The sequence below is a fragment of the Nothobranchius furzeri genome, chromosome 2 (assembly GCF_043380555.1).
Source record: "Nothobranchius furzeri strain GRZ-AD chromosome 2, NfurGRZ-RIMD1, whole genome shotgun sequence".
Classification (NCBI taxonomy): domain Eukaryota; kingdom Metazoa; phylum Chordata; class Actinopteri; order Cyprinodontiformes; family Nothobranchiidae; genus Nothobranchius; species Nothobranchius furzeri.
In genome coordinates this window covers 73740697-73758753 of record NC_091742.1, presented here as the reverse complement: position 1 = coordinate 73758753, position 18057 = coordinate 73740697, and the positions used below count along the sequence as shown (strand labels likewise).

General features: G+C 40.6%; 1 protein-coding gene across 7 annotated transcripts in view; it reads right to left on the bottom strand.

Annotated features, from left to right (window-relative positions):
- Positions 1-14380: 14380 nt before the first annotated feature.
- Positions 14381-18057, bottom strand: part of LOC107377079 (sodium/potassium/calcium exchanger 2) — a 68785-nt gene continuing 65108 nt past the window's right edge. For all 7 annotated transcript variants that reach the window (XM_015946492.3, XM_015946495.3, XM_015946493.3 and 4 more), the window contains one exon: positions 14381-16915. In XM_015946492.3, the coding sequence (XP_015801978.1) occupies positions 16666-16915 (250 nt within the window). In that variant the 3' untranslated portion in view covers positions 14381-16665. The remainder of the gene's footprint in view (positions 16916-18057) is intronic.

Below are 18057 nucleotides of genomic sequence, written 5' to 3'. Positions count from 1 at the left end.
GAGAGGCGCAGAGCTCTGATCGTTGATGCACTCCAGACAGATACGTCCTGGGCACGGACGGCCACAGTAACATTATCAAAGTGTCGCCATCTCAAAAACAAATTTAACACGCAATCGTTTATGTCGGCTCATATCCTTTCATGCTTTCTGTCTTTTATTTGTGCCTGATGCGTTTCTGCTGCGGAGCGGAGTGCAACACCTGTTTCGTTCTCCAGATACTTCTCCGCACCGGTGCGGCCGGCGCACAGCGTGCACTCTGCTATTGCGATCAGTAGATCTTTTAAAACTGCAGTAGTTCAAAGGTAATTCATAAGGTGAAATAGGCAGCAGTTTTGGGATTGAGAGGACATGCAGGAAGATAATAAACAGACATGACAGAAAAATAGTCAAATACAAACAATTCCTTTTTGTACCTGGTGGTTGCAACAAACAGACACCATTGACGGTAATCAGAAGTGAGGAACAGAAAATGAAATAATCATTTTAATGTTTAGAGCAACAGGAACTCTGAGAGGCTGCAGGCGCATCCGTGAGTTTGCGGCTGCTGCGCAGGGGGAGGGGGGAGAGGGCTGAAGCAAGAACAGTAAAGATGCAAATACTACCATTGTTAAAAGAAATGGGTTAAGTGGGTTAACTTAGATAGTGCGGGCGCAGTTTTAATTACTTGCTTTTTTTTTTACTTAAGTAAAAGTACAGTTGGGTGGGGGCTAAATGCAATTACCATTGCATTAAGTTAAAATTATTCTATGCATTTTCAAATACTTCTAATTAAAACTGTAAACAAACTCAGAAATACTGGGCTATTTTCATAAACCAGTTGTTGGGTTGAAGCTGTCCCAGGATTGTAAAAGTCTTGACCCAGGACAGGAGTTAGGCTGGTGTGCTCTTTAACCCTCTCAGGCTCAAAATAGGTTTTGATAAAAGGACGAACAACTAAGTCCTTCAGGGATACTTCTAAGTTAAAAAATGCTCATGAAATACGTATGCGGAGTAACCAGGTAAGTTTTAACTGTTTCAAATCTGCAACGCCTGCCTCCAGAGTGTTAATTAACTCCACAGCTTGACTAATTCTGTTGGGTCATGGTTTGGCTAACGTTGATCAAATGCTGGTCCTAAGGAAAATAGGATATAACTCATACAGTGCATTAGCAATGACAGTGAAATTAACCTAAATGCTTTTTTGTTTAGATTGACCCATTGGTTTTGTTAATAACCCACTGTAATTAACCCAAGTCATTGGTTTGACTGCATAGCACAATTTTCTGTGAGTGGGCTGAAATTGGGTTGTTTTTAACCCAGTGTTTTTTAGTGAAAAGCCATTGACATGTGCATCATACCATATGTGTATGGATTTAAGGAGTTGCCAAATACAATAAAATAAAAAACAGTATAGATGAGCAAGTCTACTCAGCTTTTGCTACTCTGAGGTACTTTTGTCAGGTTCGTTGGCAGATCTGAAGCGTGACTGAGAGTTCTGTTGCCCAGACGCGGAGAGACGGAGATAACCGGCGTGGTTATTTCCTGTAGGTGTAGCTTGAGGGTTTAGAGGGCTGGTAAGCCTGGAGACTCGATGCAAAGTCTGGTGAGAACGATGACTGAGCAATGAATGAAACGCCGGCACTTCCTTAAGTAGTGTCGGCGTGATGACGTCAGTCGCCACGTTAGTGGCAGGAATGAATGGAATGCAGTCAGCTGGAGGAGTTCGTGACAACTTTTTCCTGTGTGTCTTGCAGCGTATGATCCTGCCTCTCTCAGCTCGGTTTGGGTTGCACATTAAAGGGACTTTATGGACTTTTGAATTTTTATGCTCACGATTGCCCCCTCAGGCCAAAAGCGTAACTGCAGCTTCAATAGTAGGCTTGTGCACGAGGCGCGCATGCTGTATGTGCACACTCCTTAACGAAAATAACAGCTGAGACAGTCCCGTGTCTGTGTGTGTGTGGCCCGGAGGACAGAGGACAGGAGAACGCGCAGCTAATTAATTAAATAATTTGGTTCTGTACCTTTCTCTTCAGCACAGCCGACAAAGGTATATGATGGGTCAGTCCTCCTGCATGGTCAGATCATTCCCTTCCCTTCCCTTGCTTGAAAATTTGTTCCAAAATGAAAGTTGAACCCATTTCTTTTTTATCTGTGAATTCAATGCCGTTCGGCGAGTCTCAAATAAAAATTTGGGCATCTTACTGTAAAAAAATATACCATTAATGTAGAAAAGAAACTCTAAATGAACTATGTTCACACCCAGAATCAAACTCTGGTCTTCTGCATGGGAGTCAGGCATCTTTCAAGGTGAGCTACACTCTAGTAACATTCAAAGTATCTGTAACTTTTATATCCTTGATGACAGCTGAAACAACGTCAAACCAAAAAACCGTTCGAAGCAAAAATGGCTATTTTGTTGCTAATTTGCAGGAAATATATAGAAGAAAGTAGCTAAGGGTCCTCAGAAATGTAGCTAGGTTCGTCACTAGGCGTTAGGAACAGCGACAAAGTCGCTGAGTTGGCACTACCTCACTCTCTGCTGCTAAAGCTATGGATAGCAAATGCTACGGGCGATGCCTGAGCGTGAATGTGCATGAAGCAACCTGCTCGACCCGAGCAGCTCTCTTTTTCTGTGATTTTAGAGAAAAACAGGCAATCACAGAAAAAATGCCAGGGCTCATTCTACAGGACCAGGGCATTGCAGGAGAATGTATAAAGAATAAATTAATTATTTCTATACATGTTTTGGCTGTCAAACTTCCATAATGCCCCTTTAACAGTGCAAACTACAGTAAATGTAAATCAATATAAAACTAATATGCAAATTAAAGCAACTGTAAAGTAGAAAGTTCAGATTATTGCTTTAAAATATAATGGGGTAAAATAAATTGTGAGCCTCAATAAAATGACTTAAGTAAAGATGCAGAAGATTTGTACTGAAACACAGTATTTCTTGTACTTTGTTACATTCCACCACTGAAAATTTCCTTTTCATATTTGTCCTTATCTGTTTCGTGAGAAGAATTATTTTCTGTTTAGTTTCACATGAGATTTAAAGCAAGATTCAACTTGTAATAAAAACAAGTAAAGTACTAAAAACATTCCTCTTTGTTCCTATATTTCTGGCTGGATGAACTCCTTTGTCAATGCAGTTCTCTATTAGCTAGATCTGTAAGTGTTTCTGATGTGCTGATGGACGAGCAGATCCCCTCGATTCTATATCAAAACCATTTTTCTTTGTCCGTTTTTCACGAGAAACTCAAGTCTTTAAGTGTTTATTCTGTTCACAACCCATGAAATGCAACAGTCATGACGCCTGTCAGCAGCATAGGAGCAGGAATAACATACAGAACCGCAGCGATTCCCTTAGACAAATTTCCTAGGTCTCGTATTAATCACAACAGCTATAATTTAAAGGCATATTTTCATTATTTTTGAAGTGGTGTTCTATCAGTATTTTTATTTCCAGTGTGGATCCTTAGGCCACCTGCAGGTGATGTTGCTCAAAGTCAGAGGAAGTCTCCTGTTAAAAGAGGAGTCTTGCATTTTTCTAACCCACACCTGTTCAGATGACTTTCAAACATGGCCCGTACCCATGGCGTGTATACATTTGTTTTGAGAAAGCAATAGGCACATCAAGCAATAACTTTTGAAACAATAACTGAAGAAACAGTTTTGTCTTTTTTTCTGAAATGTTTCTTAAAGCGCAAGTCACCCCCTACCAAAGTTTTACTCCACTCCCTTTTCTTGTTAGAAAAATGCAACAAATGCTGTTGCCTGGCAGGCCGAGAGGGCAGAGCCGCTAACAAATACACACAAACACAGGCTCACAATGACATTGTGACATCATAATGTACCAGCTAACATCATAGTGTACCTTTTAGCCATTAGTGATGGCAGATTTAAATTCAAGTGCAGTTTTTACCTGAACACTGTCAGTTTTGAGCAAAATATTTAAAAAAGATACACTAAAGTGCCAAATTATTGACTAAACGTGTCTACAGCACGATTAGACACTCATTTGTATAGTTTATCAGGAAGAAAAGTTGATTTGGGGGTGACTTGCAATTTAAATCTGAGGTAAATCACAACAGCTGTAATTTAAAGGCATATTTTCATTATTTTTGAAGTGGTGTTCTATCAGTACTTTTATTTCCAGTGTGGACCCTAACCCTAACCCACATCCTCCGGGGTGGATGAGATCCACCCAGAGTTCCTTAAGGCTCTGGATGTTGTGGGGCTGTGTTGGCTGACGCGGTTCTGCAATATCGCATGGACATCAGGGGCAGTCCCACTGGACTGGCAGACCAGGGTGGTGGTCCCCTTATTTAAAAGGGGGGCCGCAGGGTGTGTTCCAACTACAGGGGGATCACACTCCTGAGCCTTCCTGGTAAGGTCTATTCAGGGGTTCTGGAGAGGAGGGTCCGCCGGATTGTTGAACCTCAGATTAAAGAGGAGCAATGTGGTTTTCGTCCTGGCCGTGGAACACTGGACCAGCTCTGTACCCTTAGGGGGATCCTGGAGGGTGCGTGGGAATTTGCCCAACCAGTCTACATGTGTTTAGTGGATTTGGAGAAGGCGTTTGACCGCGTCCCTCGGGGGCCCCTGTGGGGGGTACTCGGTGAGTATGGGGTACCAGGCCCTCTGATACGGGCTGTTAGGTCCCTGTATGACCGGTGTCAGAGCTTGGTCCGCATTGCCGGCAGTAAGTCGGGCTCGTTCCCAGTGAGAGTTGGACTCCACCAAGGCTGCCCTTTGTCACCGATTCTGTTTATAACCTTTATGGACAAGATTTCTAGGTGCAGCCAAGGTGTGGAGGGCATCCGTTTTGGTGGCCTAAGGATCAGGTCTCTGCTTTTTGCAGATGATGTAGTCCTGTTGGCTTCAGAATGTGATTTTCAGCTTTCGCTGGAGCGGTTCGCAGCCGAGTGTGAAGCACCTGGGATGAGAATCACCTCCTCTAAATCTGAGACCATGGTCTTGATTCGGAAAAGGGTAGAATGCCTTCTCCGGATCAGGGGTGAGGTCCTGCCCCAAGTGGAGGAGTTTAAGTATCTCGAGGTCTTGTTCACGAGTGAGGGAAAACTGGAGCATGAGATCGATAGGCGGATTGGTGCTGCATCTGCAGTGATGCGGGCGTTGTACCGGTCTGTCATGGTGAAGTGAGAGCTGAGCCAGAAGGTGAAGCTCTCGATTTACCAGTCGATTTACATTCCTACCCTTACCTATGGTCATGAGCTTTGGGTAGTGACCGAAAGAACGAGATCGCGGATACAAGCAGCCGAAATGAGTTTTCTCCGATGAGTGGCTGGGCTCTCCCTTAGAGATAGGGTGAGAAGCTCGGTCATTCGGGAGGGGCTCGGAGTAGACCCGCTGCTCCTCCACATCGAGAGGAACCAGTTGAGGTGGCTCAGGCATCTGATCAGGATGCCTCCTGGCACCTCCCTGGTGAGGTTTTCCAGCCATGTCTAACCAGGAGGAGACCTAAAGGTAGACCCAGGACAGGGTGGAGGGACTATGGCCAGGGAACGCCTTGGGATTCCCCTGGAGGAGCTGGCCCAAGTGGCTGGGGAGAGGGAAGTCTGGCCCTCTCGCCTTAGGCTACTGCCCCCACAACCCGACTCTGGATAAGCGGATGAAAATGGATGGATGGATGGATGGATGGATAAATGTGTTGGAAAACAACCTTTTATTTTTATTAAAGAAAACAGAATGATGAATCAATGCACAGCTGCAGGCTAAACTCTCAGAGTTATCAGAGACCAATTTGGTGTGCCACCCCAAAACTATCACTGGGCCCCAGATAAAACTGTTCAGGGGCCCCACTGCTTTGGTGCTGACCGACCATTTTGGGTTCTAAACAAATGTAATGCATTTGACTTAGTAATGCACAATAATTACAAAATGGTTTGAAAATGAGTCAAATGAAGCATGTTTCCTTATAAGGAAGCATAACTAAACATAACTCCTCATAAGGAAACATAAGTAACGCATTAATATATTGATGACATTAAAACACCTAAAGTATCTGTAACAACTATTAACATTTTAAATGAGGGGTGACTATTGTGAGAGTTTTAGGCTAAAATTCAAGCTCAAAATGTTCAAAATCTGAATAGTTTTCACCTTTGTGGAAAACAGATGAAAGCAACCTTCTCCCAGGAATATTTTACTGTTTTCTCCACATTATATTTAGATGGTTTGTAATCTTTGTGACATATCTGGATACTTTTTTTCTCTTTATCTGGAGTTTTTCCAGAGAAAAACAACAAAGAGATGAATAAGTCATCATGCATGGTTGTTATTACACATCATCCTTCCCGTCCTGCTGACCAAAACCTTTTCTCGGACATGCTGATTCACTTGTCCACATGTTAAACACCGAATATTGGTGCCCTGTCCACACGTAGCCGGGGATCTGCCAAAATGTAGATATTTTTCTATGTTTTGGCCTGTCATCCACACAAAAACGGAGTTTTTTCACACGAAAACGAATCTTTTTAAAAACTCTGGCCAAAGTGAAGATCTGCGTTTTCTCCGTTTTGGGTGTCTGCGTGTGGAGTTTTAAGGTCCGCAACGTCACTTTCCGCGACAAAAAAATGCTGACATCACGTGTGCGACCTGTGTTTACACTAGCCGGCATCATGGAAGCCCTCAGAGCTGCGCTCTGTCACTACCTGATCCATCAATTGTCCAAGCACTTTTTGCTTGTTTGTTTTTGCAAGAGGAATTACTGCTCCTCGCGAAAGACCACAGACGAAGGATGAGGTTAAGAACGGGGGAAGTACTGCCGCCTACAGGTCTGGCATGTCCTTAATAACGTATTTATCCGGGTACGTGTGGGCAGAGTTTGTTTTTAAAACGCGGTGGTGTGGATGCAAGTCTTTGGAGGGGCGGATATTCGTTTTTAAAAAAAACCCGGCTACGCGTGGACTAGGCCTGGGAGTCATGGTACAGCCTCAGGCTCAAAGCCATGACAAAATCAGCTAAATAGTAGTTTTTGCTAGAGACTCACCTCCTGGCTGCGCAGTGGAGCAGTGGTTAGAGCTGTTGCCTTGTAGCAAGAAGGTCCTGGGTTCGCTTCCCGGCCTGGGATCTTTCTACATGGAGTTTGCATGTTCTCTCTGTGCATGCGTGGGTTCCCTCCGCTTACTCCGGCTTCCTCCCACAGTCCAAAAACATGACTGTTAGGTTGATTGGTGTGTCTACATTGTCCTTAGGTGTGTGTGTGCATGACTGTTTGTCCTGTGTGTCTCTGTGTTGCCCTGCGATGGACTGGCTCTCTGTCCAGGGTGTACCCCGCCTGATTGCCCGTTGACCGCTGGAGATAGGCACCAGCCCCCCATCTGACCCTGTGTGGACAAAGCGGGTTCAAAATGGATGGACTCACCTCCCATCTGCAATATTTTGAGTTGATTCTTCCACGCTGTGGCCAAATCCTGACTACAACAACCCTCTCTGCATCCACATTTTGTCCAAGATCAAACAAACAAGCATAGTCCAGCCTGCACCTTCCTCCCAGAGTCATTTCTGCTGCATTCAGACTTCAAGTCAGCCTCAAAGCGATGAGGAGCAGTTGGCTGAGGCGATGCGGAAAAGAGCTTCTGAACCTGTCCTTGTGAGCACGTGGAGTTTATCAACTGCAGGCAAATTATCTGGAAAGGGAGTTTGGAAATAAATGAGAGGTGGGTGAGGGAAAGTCCCTGCAAACACTCAGACTTCAGCACAACTTCTGACTCATGGATTTAAGAGGAACTGCTTGGCTGAGAAAACATTTGCATACAAGGTGAAAACCTGTGACCTAGGACTTGGTGGTTTTGTCTGTGAACAAGTCATTGCGTGTCCCATGACTTTTAGCAGCTGTGCAGGCTCAATCCCGAGCTCAAGTAAGCTCACATCTAATCTGGTATCTTTCAGCAAGTTCAAGGTCGTCTGTCGTTTTGGATTATAGATCACATAATGTTGAATTTTGTTAATCTCATTGGTTGTAGTTTGCTTCCTGATAAAAATAAATGCATATTTTGAAAAAATAATTATTGCATAACAATCTGCTAGAGAATATTTAAATACTGCATAAATAGGAAGAAACCATTTTTTAAAGTAACAAAATATGAAATAATTCTGCTAAAAAATAAGTTAAAAATATTGTTTTAATAACAATCTGCTAACTAAAGTACACTATAAGAAATGAAACACTGAGTTTACTTTACAAAGATATATCAACTTGCTCCAGAAGATAGTTACTTAAATATAAAGAGCTATATACATTAACTTTAACATAACAATGCATATTACTCTTTGCATTTAGGCAACTAGATTTAGCAAATTCACCATTTCAACATTTCAATATTCAGCTCAATTTCTTAGAGTAAGTTTTTTCCAGAAATGATTAATACGAATGTTTATTTTAATTTTTTCCCCACTATTTTTCACTTGTTGGGTGCATTAGGTTTTATATTTGTTGGATAAGCAAGTTTCGAATTATGGGGGAGCTAGGGTGAGCCCAAAAAAAGTATTCAGTACCAGTGCAAAAGCTGAAAAGTCTGAAATGTGTTAAATTCAATATTTTATATTGAATAACAATCACTATTACTGTGATCTGAAGTTTGAACATCAGATTAAGGCGGTGGTAAAATCTGGCTTCTTTCACCTCAGGCAGCTGGCAAAAATAAAGCCAATTCTTTCACAGCAGCACTTCGAGACAGTGATCCACGCCTTTGTAACCACTCGGCTGGATTACTGTGACGCACTCTACATTGGGGTCAGTGCATCATGTATTAGTCACCTACAGAGGGTGCAAAATGCCGCAGCTCGTCTTTTAACTGGCACTCGAAAGTTTGAGCACATTTTCCCTGTTTTAGCTTCACTTCACTGGCTGCCTATTTCTTTTAGGATTCATTTTAAAATTCTTTTGTTTGCTTTTAAAGGTCTTCATGGCCTCGCCCCCTCTTATCTCTCTGACCTGATACAGCCTTACACTCCCTCCCGCTCTCTCAGGTCTGCTGATCAGCTGCTCCTGATTGTACCCAGGACTGAGCGTAAATTTAGAGGAGATCGCGCCTTTACTGTAGCAGCTCCAAAACTGTGGAACGAACTTCCTTTAGAGATAAGACAGGCCAGTTCCTTATCTGTTTTTAAGGTACTCCTGAAAACCCACCTCTTTACCCTGGCTTTTGATACCTTGTGAGATGTTGGTTTCTATTTTTATTTTATTTTAGCTGTTTTAGGTGATTCAATGCGGTTTTTTCAAGTTTTATTTTTAATATAGGGCTATTTTAATTTTATGTATCATATGTTTTATTTATTTATCTATCTTTGCTGTTTTCTCTTTAGTCAATTGTTTTAATGTATTTTCTGTACAGCACTTTGTTCCTGTGCTGGGTCTTTTAAAGTGCTTTATAAATAAAACTGGATTGGATTGGACTGGATAATTTAACATACGGATGTATGTTAAATTATCCAGTCCAATCCAAATAGCACATTTCAAACACAAAGGCAATTCAAAGTGATTTACGGAAGCAAGAACAGCAAACACATTAAATAAAACAAAGAAATGTATTAATGTCAGATTTAAAAAACAGATTAAAGGCATGGTCATAAGGTTAGCAGTTACAGTGCAGAAAAAAATCATTAGAAAATGTCTGGATCCTTTTTATTCATAAACAAATAAGTTGTTAAGAAATCAGGAACACATCCTTTTACTTAGTTTTTTTAATGACTGACCATTAAACCACTGATCAGATTAATAGTCTCTGAGTACTGAGTTGTGATTTTTCTGCACACACTAGGACACAGTTCTTAACAATTTCCAACAAAATACCTTTTAAATGAGATGCTTTTAAATAAACTTACCTTCAAACCGTTTTTTTCACATCAAACTTGGTTAGTGAAAAGACTGATTTTGAAACCAAAACACGTTCATGGCAGCAGTGAAAAAGACATGAGCCAGTCTGCAATCTGGAAGCAGATCAAACATAACTGATCAATGCCATCATTTATTTAACTATCTGGTTTGACCAGGTGCTGTTTTCTACAATGTGTGGACTAGTCTTTAAAACATTTCTGATGAAAAGTGTAGGAAACTTGTCATCAGGATTACAGAAAAAAGTCTGGGACTGCCCGAAAAGAACGAAACAGGCTTCTCTGGAAAGTTCAGAGATCATGCTGTGGATAACGTTTAAAGAGTCTGGGAATACACTTGTTTGTTTTGTTTTGTTGTGGTGTTTGCATTCCCAGAAATGTGCTTTTGTGTAAGTGTTCCAAAATATTACACCTTTAGGTTTATTTCTGCAGAGCTTAAAAAAACATCTAATGTTGGATCAAGTTGCCAAATGCAAACCCAATGCTCTCTACTTGACCTACATTCTTAAAGCTGCTCCCTCTGACCCTATAGGTCCTGCTTCACTTCAAAAGTCATCCCAACAGGTTTTCTGTATTTGTCTTACCTGCTGAGATAAGCCTCAAACCAAAACCCACAGGCAGGATTCTGGCTCCTAAGAACAACTTTACCATGGAAAATCACCCTTTTGTCCTTCCACTACTAAAAATAAATCATGCCGTTCTTAAGAAAAAAATTTGGGGATGAGATGATTAGACTAAAATAGAAATTGCTTGGAAAACCACAAGGCATCATTCCACAGAAAGACAAAGGTGTGTTTTTTCAGGAGAACTCAGGGATAATGCTTCAAATGATGAAAATCCAATACAAACTGTGGGTGGATGCACCAGTTGCTCAGCCACTGTGAGGAGGCAGGGTTTGGGCACTAGATGGTGCCATATTCCAGGGTTTATGCTGATAAGGGGACCGTGGAGACACTTATTCCCTCTTCTTGTACAGTCAGGAATATTTCTAGAATCATTATTAATTTAAAAGTTGTCTTCTTTAATTAGGCTTAATAAACATTAGGGAACTTGACAGATAAAGAGGCCAAAGTAAAGAACCCCCCTCTCCATTTTACAACCAGCAGTGCATAAAGCCATAGGCCCTTTGCACCATCAGAACTTCCAGGTCATTTTCCAGACCCACCTTGCATACATGTGTCTACACTTCCCTAGTCCGGCCTGAAAGGACCATTTCCCAGGAAATTTCTGGAACCAACTGAGTACCTGGACTGGGAATAGCCCAGTGGAGTCGCTGAGAGGGACTTGTGGTTAACTGATGGTTGGTTGTAACTCAATAGCCTCTTTCAGAAAACAAAGCTGAGCCGGCATCAGGGAAACTTTGGTCATTCATAAGTGGTCAGGCTGTGGCTGTAATGTGGTGCGATTGTGTGTTTTTCGCTAAAGTATATGCCATAGATGTATAAAGGGTGTGTGGGGCGCTCTCTGTGTTGTCTCAGACTTCCTTTCAGCTTGGACATAACTTGCTGTTTATTGAGATTGAAGTTGTGCTCCCTAAGTTTTTTTTACAAGCTGCTCCTAAAGGTGTCTGCCTTCCACAGTCCTCGTGAACTGTCTGGTGATTTCAGATCTAACGGTGAGAAGCTCCTGGAGCTCTGCATCGCTCCAGTTTATCATCTCAGCTGATTCTGTTTACAAAAGCAAAACTTACTGTTTACTTTCGTTTTCAATATAGTTGCTGGCCGGGCTTGGCGGACAGCCTCTGCGATGCCAAGGTGTAATCTTTATAGTCTTTATTCACAAGTCCGTTGTTGTGGTAATATTACTACAAAGCCATGAATTCCCACATCACCATCGTGCCATAGCACTTTCATAAGACACACCGTGGCGGCGGTATTACGCTGATTTGTCGGCATGGTGTGTCTTATGAAAACGGCTAGCAGGAAATGACATTGCAGACATAGCCAAAACAACTTTTGGTGGAGCTGCTGGTGAAGGAAAAGAAAAATTCTTGCTGTTCTAAAATCACTATTTCTAAACTCCCAAGACCAAAACAACGGCTTAACTCAAGGCACTTTGTGGTCTTACAGATCACCAAATAAAACGGTGTATCAGCTGGTCATTGAACGCTGCTTTTTACGTCACAGCTGCTCTGCCCAACCTCTGAATTGATTAAATTAAGTTGTATGTTGATAGAATAAAACCGTCGCTGTTATTGATGTCCATGGGCGGTTTTTGGCGCTGATCAGTGACATCACTCACTGATGAAGCTGCAGAGATATGCTGAGCAAAGGGCCGATTATGTATGGAGACACAACAGCTGAGAGGACCGAGCCATCGTATCTCCAAGTCCCTTTTTCCTCTTCCAGAAATGTCCCAGAACTCCCGTTGTGGAAACAGCTATTGAAACAAGACAGGATGGATCCATGCTTTCATGTTGGTGACATAAAAATTCTAACCCGACCATCTGTTCATTATTTCACAAAACCTTTTTGGATAACGACACATAAATACAGCTAAAATAAAAAGGCTTGAAGCAAAGAAAACTAGACAAACACACTTTTGCATATTTGAATTAGCATCTTTATTTGTTTTTATTGGTATTAATATTAACTATTTTGTGTTTTTACATAAAGAGACATGTTTCTTTTACACATATAGATTATATGGATCATTTCTATCTGTTTACATTGTATGTACATTTTAAATAAATCTTAGATTAACACCAAGAAAATAAAACATTTACAGTGCAAGAATGTTCATTAGTGGCTAACCTTCACTTGGTGAAACCACAATCAATGTCAAGCGCTTGCGCTAAACCAATCTGATATTTTTAAATACGTCTTTATTTATTTTGTATTTTTGATCACTCTCAAAAAAATAAACATTTGTAAAGTGTCTCGTTACGTGGGGCTTTGGGGGTTTAATCAGGGAGGGGAAAATCGTACTAGTCATTACATTCAAATGTCTTATTTTAACATGTTACAGTCACACTTTTAAAGCTTTTTCACTATTGTAACATGGGGAGATTAAGAGTTTTCACTTTTTGGATTTAGTGCAGATTAATAAATAAGATCCAACGTGCAAATTAGACAATAATTCTCACTATTTTTTCCCTGTAAGTAATTCTGTCAAGTCTAAGATCTGCTCAGCCATGAAAATAGTATTCACCTCATCATCTAAGCCCGGGTAAGAACATAAAGAAAAAAGATCTGTCATTTGTATTCTTTTGAAGATGGGGTGAGAAGAAAGTAGAGCTGAGGTGAGATCACATTAACCAGAGTGTTCATGCGCTCAGAGGGAGAGGGTTTAATGACAAAGTGTGCAACAGGAGGATATTTCACAAAGAACATCATGAGTCATCGCAGAGACCATAAATGGACTCATCCCATCTGGGTGGTGAAAATGTAAAAGGTGAGAGCACACCACTCAGAGAAGGGTTTGTTTTATCCTGTTGTAATATGTCAGAAACATCAGTGGCTGTATAGCCTGGTGGAATCAGAGGAGGCAATGTGGTATTCATAGATAGTTCTGATCTTTTACAAAAGGGGTTTCTGCGGAGAGTTTTTGAGCAATTAACATCCTATCTGCTGTAGAAAGCTCTCTGGTCAGCCTCAGTTTGGGGAAATAGAGTTTGATTCTAACCAAACTGACAAGCTAACAGCTAATCACAGAGAGGCTAGTTTAGTATCATCTGAAAAAACTTCCGTTGCAAATGAACCAAAATGAATCAAATGAACAAAAAATGTTATTTCTGTGAAAAAAAGATATGCTACCCAGAATGAATTGCATGTGCAATGCCGTTATATTGTCATAGGTGCAAACAAAATGTAATGTTATGAAAAAATGCTTAAAAATGATTTTGTAGAATATTTGATAAACTGGATATAAATAAAGATGTATGGTGGTCAATATTTATATTTCATATAAAAAATTAATTAATTTTGTTTAAAGATATAACATTTTTTTAAATGTCATTTAGTTCTGCACATTTAGCATTTGCTTTAAAATGTAACAGCTAGAGGACAAAATTAAAGGTTTGACTTTATAAAACTGATTGTCTTTATTTACTGAAAAACGACCAAAAGTATTGTTGAAACTTCCCACAAAGTGTTAATTTCCTCTTATGTAGTTCTAAAATGCCAGCTGAAAGTCTAGATATGTAATCAGGTGTCTGTTAACTGGGACTGGTGTGTTTGCACCTTCAATAAAATGGTAATGGTATGGTTGTCATGGTTACCCAGTACCTGAGCTCAAAGTACTTGAATAACTATGTTGATCAATACACCTGCATGAAAGGCCTTAAGCTACACTGGATGTGAAACAGCTACTGCTATTGCCCATCACAAATAACTGCATGAATTAATGTAAATAACTATATAATTTAAAAGTCAAGACAAAGAAAAAGTAACTTTCTCATAATCTAAAATGAAACTGTTGAGATTGGCGTATTATAGAACAGCCCCAGTCCACTTCATTTGGCCATGCTCATGCTAGCAGTTAGCTTGTAAACCCAGTCAGAATCCAACTTTTTCTCCAAATTGAAGTTGTCCAAAGCTCCTCCTAAAGTAGGTAATTTATTAATTCTTAATAACCTTTCCACTGAAACTCACTTAAAATGCCAGAACTATTGTTTTAAAGCCCTCATTTAAATCACAGAAAATGGACAGGCAGTTGATTTGTGCTAATCAGGTGCAAAATGTGTTGCTACTAAAGGGTCACAGGCATAAAATATCTGTTCTTTTACAATCTACTATTCAAGAAAATAAATTAAAAAGTATACATGTGAACATTTGGTTGTTGCTAAAAAGCAAAAAAGTTCATATTTACAAAAATAAAGCCAATGATTTCTTGGTGTTTCTCTGTGAACGGGTGCATAAAAGTCAACATACAGTTGGTCTAAGTTCTGCTGTACAGTCTGTGGGTAACCAGCCCAAGTTCCTCGCATGCAAAGTTTTCTCACACATTTAAAGACTATTTACTAGTATTTTACAGGTAACTCTTAGAACGCTGCTTTACAGGAGCAGTGTTGAGATAAAGCAGGTGCTTATGGCCAGCACTAACAGGAACCAACGCTGTTTAAGGAGAACTGGTCGCCTGCTTTACATCCTGGATATTCAGATTGAACAAAAATTAGACACGGAGGATGGGAATCTGAAAGACGACACATTGTATATTGCTATTAAGTGTGTGATTTACACGTGTATTAAAGAGAGACTTTGGCCAAATCCCATTTGCTAGTATTACCCCTGCCTTGCACCCTTGGCCCTTTATTCAAAAACATAAAAAAGAAGAAGGTCACTGCAATGTGGGAAACCCTGGAGAAGTTGGTACACAGTTGTGGCTAATGGTAGTTATAAAGCATACAACAAACAGTTTGAAAAGCAGTATAACGCTACTCCTTCACTATGCCATCAAACAGATTTGGGAATACCCAACAACTGCCATGGAGGAATGAACAAAATGTGAAGAAGAACCAAGGGAGTAAATGGGATTTGGCCTTTGGTTTTACACAAACTGGCATGAGTACACAACTTCTTTGCCTCCATTTCTGAGTAAAATTAAAGAATGGTGTTTGTGTTTCCAAATGCAGATTGCACATGCACACAAAAAGCACCTTTGATTAGAAAAGAAATCAATAGCATGTTAGTATCACTGACCAATGAATGTAGACGCTCTCTTACATACAAGTAAAGAAAAGGTTTCGATAAAAAGTTTACACTTTGTATACAACCCCTTAAATGTTTGGTTGGTAGGTTATATTTTCCCCTTCGGGGTCTTTTAAAAACATTTTCATGCATTTAATGCCTTGTAACCCAACAGCTTAACTAGGTGGTGATTTGAGCCAAGTTCTACTATGAACAAAGCACTACACATTGACTAATCTAAGTCAACTGTGACACTTAAACACTGTAAAGTTCTTTTCAAGTGTATACCTTTTGACATTGATTAGTTATGAAACTTCAATGAGCCTAAGTACTCATGCATTTCCTCCAGAGTGGTACGAGATATTCGAGGCTAGTGTATATTTGGAAGCTAAACTTCAGTCTGGCTTTATACTTGCCTTTTTTCCCTCCCCATTGGTACTCGTGAAGCATGGAAGGTCCTGTACAATCAGTGTGTGTGCAAGAGAAGAAGAAAAAGAAGCCAAACATGAAAATGGCTCAACTAATACTCTTACTGCATATCTATCACTATTTCTAATACCTTGTGGAAATGGATCTGAGAAATTAAAAATGCACCAAAATGAAATGAGACCACTGGCAGGGAGGAGGGAAGAGTGGACTACAGATGAAGAAATAAAAAGTTTTGCCCAGTTCGATTTCAAGAGAGCCTTGATACCATCATGGACGAAGCAAAATCCTCAGTTTGCCATAAATTCCTCCACATCTAGTCTTGGCGATGGCGTGTTTGTTGAACCAGGGTGTCTTCAAATATGCTCACAACTCCTGCTCAGTCACTGCATTTCTTGGTTTGTTCAATGCAACTCTCATATTTGTTTTCCACAAAATTGAACTCATTCCAGCGCCTCGAGGGAAACTGATGGCATGCATAATACTTCTGTTTTTAGCATCAACCTGCCAATCCTATCCTTCTCACCTCCCAGCAAAATAAAAATAAGTCAAAATCCACTCAGTGCAGGCCTGTACAAAACCTTCCAAGCCAAAGTCTAGTTGAGTTAACTCCATCCTGTCGTCTCCCGTTTCCAAGAAATATCTTGAGTAATTGTAACAGTTTTTTATTTTTTATTTTACTCCTGGTGTAAAAGATCACAAGGGTCAGGTGAGATTGAGAGCAGATGTTACGGATTGTTGTCGGATGGCGGTGATGATGGACGTGTCCTCAGATGGACACCGGACAGGTGATGACTCTGTCCTCCAGCATGACGCTGACCACCAGGAAGACGAAGTACAACATGAACATGATGAAGCCCAGAAGCTTGCTCATGCGCCACTTGCAAGCTGCGATAGAGATGATGACGAAGAGGAGCATGAGGAAGAGGAGAACGATGGCGCAGAAGAGCCCATTTGAGCTGACCTTTACTGGACTAAGGCCCCTGAAGAGGGACCACAGGAGCCAAGGAAATGGTAGTCTGCAAATTCACAAACACAAAACAATTACAAGGGGTTCTTTGCTTTAGTTGTTTCTTTTAGTGTAACAGCCTCCAAAACTTCCATATTCAGGATTTATTTTACTTTAAAATACTAACTACAGGGGAGCTATGGGGAGCCTGGCTCCCCTGAAAGGGTGATGGGCTCCCCTAGAAGCCCTCAACTTACACAAGCGGGGGATTCCGAAAAAAAAACCCAAACCTGTTTCTACCTATATTACATTATTTATATGAACTTAATATAGCAGGGAACGTAGCACCACCAAAAAAACATAAGTAACACACGATCGTTCATGTTTGCTGATATTCTTTTATTTGTGCCTGATGCGCTCCGCTGCTGTGGAGCTCATCTCCCATGCTCCGGTGACTTCACCTCACTGACACAGCAGTGCAGTGCACACTGCCATTTTTGCTGTCTGTAGATCCCTTTGATGTTCTTAGATCAAAAGTTGTTCATGAGGTGAAAACTTAGGAAAGCCATTTCAAGCCCCCACCCCCACCCCCACCACCCCCAACCCTACGTTCTCACTGGGCTCCCCCGAAAGCCTCTGTGTATTTTGTACCCAGTTTAAACACATTTTTTCAACATCCAATCTAGTTTTCCAACACTGGTTGGTTTAAAAAGTATTTTATAGTACTCCTATCACTAATGTTTGCTGTCACTAAACCAGGAACCCACTAGGAAAGAAGAGATTCTTTCTTAGATTACAATGGTAGGACTAAACAAATGAACAACAAAATGAAGTACTGCAAAGTATTCTTAAAATAGCTGTGTACTTTCTGATAATTTGATTCTTTCTTACAGGTGTTAATCTATCTAATGAGATTCTCAAGGTATTTTTGATATTCAAGTATAGGTTAAATAGAAGGCCTAGCATTCCTTGAAGGAACAAATATCATTCACCACCAGAGTTTGTCCTCAGCAAAGGTTGAGAAATGAAGGTGCTATAGCTGTTTTGGTAAAAACATTTAACATGTCATCTGATATCTTATAACACATTGCAAGATCTTAAATAATCTAATGGCACACAAAGTATGCATTTTGAATGACTCTGAGATACTAACAGCTTGACTGAGTTGTTGCCATTGCTGTGCTTTTTAGGGTTGATTAGCAATGGTGTTCG